General features: G+C 54.5%; 1 protein-coding gene across 1 annotated transcript in view; it reads right to left on the bottom strand.

The window, feature by feature from the left end:
* BSND (barttin CLCNK type accessory beta subunit) overlaps positions 1 to 4,692 on the bottom strand; it is an 11,150-nt gene extending 6,458 nt beyond the window's left edge. The window contains exon 1 of the mRNA XM_027852715.1: positions 4,516 to 4,692. Coding sequence (XP_027708516.1) covers positions 4,516 to 4,692 — 177 coding nt within the window. The remainder of the gene's footprint in view (positions 1 to 4,515) is intronic.
* Between the last annotated feature and the right edge of the window lie 1,014 nt (positions 4,693 to 5,706).

Genomic DNA, 5,706 nt, shown 5'->3' with positions numbered 1-5,706 from the left:
TCTCCTCCTGTCCTCCCCACACTCCCCCCCATCCCCACATTCCCTCCTTATAGTTTGCTTCAAATATCAGCCCAAGTGCCACCCCCTCCACAAAACCTTCCCTGATCTATACACACCACCTTGTTCCTTTGCATTGACTTATCTGTTCTTTCCAACCCGGTGGAATGTCAGAGCCTTGAGGGGAGGAGGGGCTTTCTTGTCTTTACAGCCTCAGCACCCGCTCAGAGAAGGGGACCAGCTCAATGACCCGACCATAGGGGCAGTTCCTGTGTTCCAGGCCCTAGGCTCAGCCCTAGGACCTCAGAGGGAAAGGCCAGCGCAGGCAGGTAGACCTCAGCACTTGTTGCCTGGGCGTGACCTTGGGCCATCACAATTGGCTGGCGTTTCTGGGGTGCTTTAAGGTTTACAAGGTGGTTGACATACTTAATCTCCTCTGAGATTCACAGCAACCCTGTGAGGGAGGTGCCAAGATCTCTCTCTTGCAACTGAGTAAACTGAGGCTCGGAAATGTTAGGCCGCTTGTCCGGGGTCAACAGCCAGTGACTCAGGATTGGAATCTGGGCATTTGCAGACTCCAGGTTCAATGCTCTTTCTCCAAGATCATGTTGCATTTCAAGTTAACTGGCCTCAACTTCCTCATTAACTCAGAGAGACAACAATCCCTTTCATTTCTGTAACGTTTACTTGTGCCGACTGACATGATGGAGCGCAGGGTCCAAAATCAGTCATGCGAGGCTAGACCACTGAATTTTGACTAATACGATGAAACCTAGCAGGGAAAAATGTAAAATCTTCCACGTGAGCTCAAAAAGTCAACTTCACAAGTTCATGATGCAGGAGGAGGAGGTTTGGGTTGGACAACAGCTATTCTGAAAAAGTTCAGGGGGTCTTAGTGGACTGCAAACTCAATCTGAGTCCCATTATGATCAGACCAATCAGGAAGCTCCCGGGACCTCAGCTGAACTGGGAGTGCCCAAGAGTAGAGAAATGCCCATCCCTCTATTCTCTGCCTTGGCCAGGCCATCCCTGGGCAGCATGTTCAGGTCTGGCCCTAAGTTTAGGAAGGAGATGCATCAGCCAGAGAGTGTCCAGGGAAGGGTGGCCAGGATGGGGAAGGGCGTTGAGTGCATGTCCCATGAGGACTGGATGGAGGAGCTGGAGGAGAGAAGACTGAGGGACCGCCATAGCTGCTCTTGTCCTGTGGACCAGTGTTTAGACTTGTTCCATTTGGCCCCAGAGGCAGAACGGGAAGCAATTAGGGGAAAGTGACAGAAAAGCAGGTTTGGGGTAGATAGCCAGAAGAATCCCCTGACCCTCAAAGCTGTCAAAAATAGAATGGGTTGCCTGGGGAGGTAGTGAGTTCCCCATCATGGGTGGTATGAGTGAATAAAGCAAAGCCTGGATGAGGATTTGTTGGGGATGTTCTAGAGGGGATGGATTCTGCTCCAGGTGTGGGCTGGACCAGGTGGTGACTGGGATCTCTTTTGATGCCTCAAACCACTCTGTGAGGTATATATGAAGAGGAAATATTAGGTCAGGTCTATAGTTGAAGACGTTGAAGCTCAGAGAGGTTGCTGGTAGGTGGCAAACACAAGGTTGAAGGCCAGATCTCCCAGCTAAAGGCCCAGGGCCCATCTTAGAGCATTGAGCTACCAAGCTGTGGTCAAATCGTTTGGGGTATCAGTCTTTAAACTTTTATTTCTTAGTGAGAGAATATTGTTTACAATCTAAGTACAGCTGTAAAAGGAGGGAGTGCCTCATCTGGAAGGGGAGGGGGCTGGGCTCGACAGTCTTGTGATCCCTCCCATGTCTAGGTCCAGTGAACTAGAGAATTGTGGTGGGTCTACCTTGGACAGACTGCTTCCAGGGTATGTCACCCAAGGCTTTGCTCCTCTGCCCTGAAATCCCTGATTCCTTCAATTACTCCCTACATGGTGGGGTGCCATGGCCATTTATGCCTTCCCATTCAACTGTGCTCCTCCTAAAATGTGGGGCCTAGAGGAGGGAACCGGGGTGGGTGGCAAGAGATGTCTTGGAATCCATCAGTCAACAAGTGTTTGTTTTGGGGGATGAATTTTTTTTAGAGCCATTTTTACAGGTATTTGGAGGGGTTTGGGGGAGAACTCAAGCAAGTCCCTGCTTTTACTCCGCTGTCTTGGCACTGCCTGGGGGATGAATTTTTGCCCCTCACATTCCACCTACCAGAAACACACTCTCCCAGACCCTCTGCTCAATATATCTCAGGCCAGCCCCTTCCCTGGCTCTCCAGGGGTAAGGGCTCAGAGTTCTTGCTTCAGGGCACTCCATGGAGAGGAAAGCGCCCCCATGTTCACTGGGCAGAGTGAGGTGAGCCCTAAGCTGGGGCCGCTGTGGAGGCCCTTCCCTCCCCTGAGCCTTTCCTTCAGGCCTAGCCTCATTTCCTCCCTAGAGCCCTCCCAAATGACCCCCAGCCCCAGGGATGCCTCTTTTCCCTGATCTCCCTCCACTCTGGTCATCTTTGTCCTTCAGTCCATGCACATATGTATCTGTGTATTTTTATATGTACATATATAATGTGTATATATAATTGCATTTATAAAGAATTGTAAATATAATTGTGTGTGTGTGTATATATACATATATATATATATATACATATTTCATCATTTGTGACCCCATTTGGGGTTTACTTAGCAAAGATACTGGAGGGGTTTGCCATTTCCTTCTCCAGTTCATTTTACAGATCAGGAAACTGAGGCAAGCTGGGTTAAGTGACTTGCCGAGGGTCACCCAGATAGTGAGCATCTGAGGCTGATGAAGGCCCTCAGAAGTGTGAGAAACTCTTTTTAGAGAACTGGCTCTGAACCTTACAGGTGCCTCTTGCCTAAGAGTCAGGAATCTGCTTGAGGCTCCCAATTCTCTCCGCTGATCATAGTGCTGGGCCTGAAATCAGGAAGACTTGAGTTCAAATCCAGCCTCAGGCACCATGTGACCACGGGCAAGTCACTTAACCATTGTTTGCCTCAGTTTCCTCAACTGTAAATCTAGGGATAATATCAGCATTTATCTCGAGGGGGTTGTTATAAGATCAAGTCAGATAATATTTATAAGGTGCTTAGCACAGGGCTTGGCCCATAGTAGGGGCTTAATAAATACTTATTGATTGACTGACAGACCTCCCTTGCCCGTTCCCTGAAGTTCCCCTCCCCAGGCTCACAGGACAGCAAGGCGGAACACGGGGACCCGGGAGTGCCCTCAGCTGCCCAGGCTGAGGAGGCTGTGACTTCTGCAAGGATCTCCTTTCCTCCCTGTGTGTGACCCCTGGTCTCGGCTTCCGGTGACAGGGGTGAGTTGACTGTAAATAACCAGGCAAGTGACTCTAAACCGGCCAGGACTGACCCTCCACACTTGCTTTCCAGGTTCCCTGGTGGGGCCATGGGCATGGGAGGGGAGGGGCGAGGGCTGGTGAGCAGAGGGCTCTCTTCTGCCTAAGACTCCAGAGGGACTTTCTGTCCACTTCTATGGGTTCCCGACTGGGGTCTGAGGGTCTGGAGGGCACAGTACAGCAAGCACCAGGCTAGAGAGAATGACGGAATCAATCAGCCAGTGAAGGAAGGGCCTTAGTGTAAAGAGTCAAGAGTTCTAGAACACAGCACAAAGAATGTCAGAGCTGGAAGGGAGCTTAGAGCAAGAGGGGCCTTAGGACAGGGGATGTCAGGGCTGGGAGGGGCCTGAGGACAGGGGATGTCAGGGCTGAGAGGGGCCTTAGAACATAGAATGTTAGAACTGAGAAGGATCTGAGAACATAGGATGTCAGCCTGGAAGGGACCCAGCACTTAGTCCAGGGGTCCCTAATCTTTTTTTTGCATCTCGGACTCCTTGTGGTGAAGCCTTAGGGATGGACCCCTTCTCAGAGTCATGGCCATGACCCACCTTCCTAAGTGAAGGACACATTAAATTTGTTACAGGTTAGTTAATATAACAAAGATGTAACTTTCCCCCCCAAAGTACACAGACCTCCTGTCATCTCTCCATGAACACTTGGGTCTTTGGACCCCAGGAAAAGAGGCCCTCCCACCCCCATTTTACAAATGAGGAAACTGAGGCTCAGAGAGAAGAGACTTGCCACTGTTTGATTAGTGCAGATGAATGGAGCCCCTCGCTGAGCAAAGGCCTGACTTTGCCTTTTCTTTGATCCTGCTTTCCCCGGTTCTTAATACAGAGCCTGGCACATAGTAGGGACATAACAATGCTGACTGACTGCGTGCATATACAAGGGCAAAGCCTCCTCCTTAGACACCCAGCTTGTCATCCGTGCCCTTCCTAATCCAGCCCACACGCATCCATCCATAGTTACCCCCTAAAAAGGAGCAGAAGGACACAGACGCACGTCCAGAGGCCCCCTGGGGAGGCAGGCATCCACGGCATAGACACGTGCATGGACAGTGACCTCGACCGTCTAGGCAAACGCTGAACGCGGTCCTCACAGACGTGTCCCCACAGCCCTGGGGCAGGACGCCGCCGTCTCCTGCCTACCTTGGGGTAGCATTGGCACATGCTCCAGACGACCCCCGCGATCAGAGCGACCCCGCCGATGACGCAGAAGGTGACGTACACCTGTGGCCGGTCCACCGTCATGAGGAACATGCCCACGGCCAGCAGGAACAAGCCCAACATGATGAACCCATAGCGGAAAGTCTTGTCTTCCGCCATGACCCCGGCTGGCCCGGGGAGGCGGAAAGTCTTCCTTGCGGGGGGTGCACGGTCAGCACCCGGCCGTGGGGGGGGGGGGGGGGGGCGGGCCCGCCCCCCCCCCCCCCCCCCCCCCGGGGGGCCGCCCCGGGGGGGGGGGGGGGGGGGCGGGCGCCGGGGGGGGGGGGGCGCGGGCGGCGGGGGGGGGGGGGGGGGGGGGGGGCGATCGGCCGGACTTCCCCCCAGCCCCAGCCCATGAGAAGTCACCAAGCAGGGCGCTGGGCCGGGCCCACCCCGCGGCGGCTGGGGTCTGTGCTGACTGGTTCCTGATGGGCCTGGAGGAACAAGGCTGCGCGCTCCATTGGAGAGGTCCGGCCGTCCTGCCTCACGCCTCGCCCTCACCTTCCCTCTGGGGCTGAGCCCGCTGTGTGTGCGTGGGACACTCAGGTGGGAGGGAGCAGGAGGGAGGGAGGGAGGGAGGGAAGGGGCAGGCTCCCAGGTGCTGGGGACCGTGCCAAAAGCCTGACCTCATCCCGGCTGCCCAAACGCCTGTCCCCCAGCCAAGGGCTGAGCTGGGATGTGGCCCTCCTCCCCTTCCCCTGGGAGCCCTTGGTCAGTGACCTTGACTCTCCCCTCTTCCTCCTCACCCCCAACAGCTAAGTCTCTTTACCGCCCCGCACGCCACCTCTCACATCCATCTCCTGTCTCTCCTCTTCCCCTGATCCAGGTCAGGCCCTCCTCCCTCCCACCTGGACCGCAGAGGAAGCCTCCTCATTAGACAGCAGTCTGCCATCCGTCCCCTGCCTAACGCATCCCACACCAAGCTGCCTGATTCCTCTTCCTAAGGCAGAAGTCTGACTCTTCCCTCCTCAGCTCAAACATTTTCCGTGGCTCCCTATCGGATAGCATAGAAAGCCCGCAGTTTGGCCAAAGTCCCTCCCAGCCTGGCTCCAGCCATTTCTCACTTCTGGCGTTCCCTCACCTGTCGACCCCCAGGACGCTGGCTGTTCCACCTCTGGGTCTCTCCTTGTCTCC

This window comes from Vombatus ursinus, unplaced genomic scaffold (genome assembly GCF_900497805.2).
Source record: "Vombatus ursinus unplaced genomic scaffold, bare-nosed wombat genome assembly UNPS02009824.1, whole genome shotgun sequence".
Classification (NCBI taxonomy): Eukaryota; Metazoa; Chordata; class Mammalia; order Diprotodontia; family Vombatidae; genus Vombatus; species Vombatus ursinus.
Note: the sequence above shows the minus strand (reverse complement) of the source record. Positions and strands in the feature narration are given on the sequence as shown.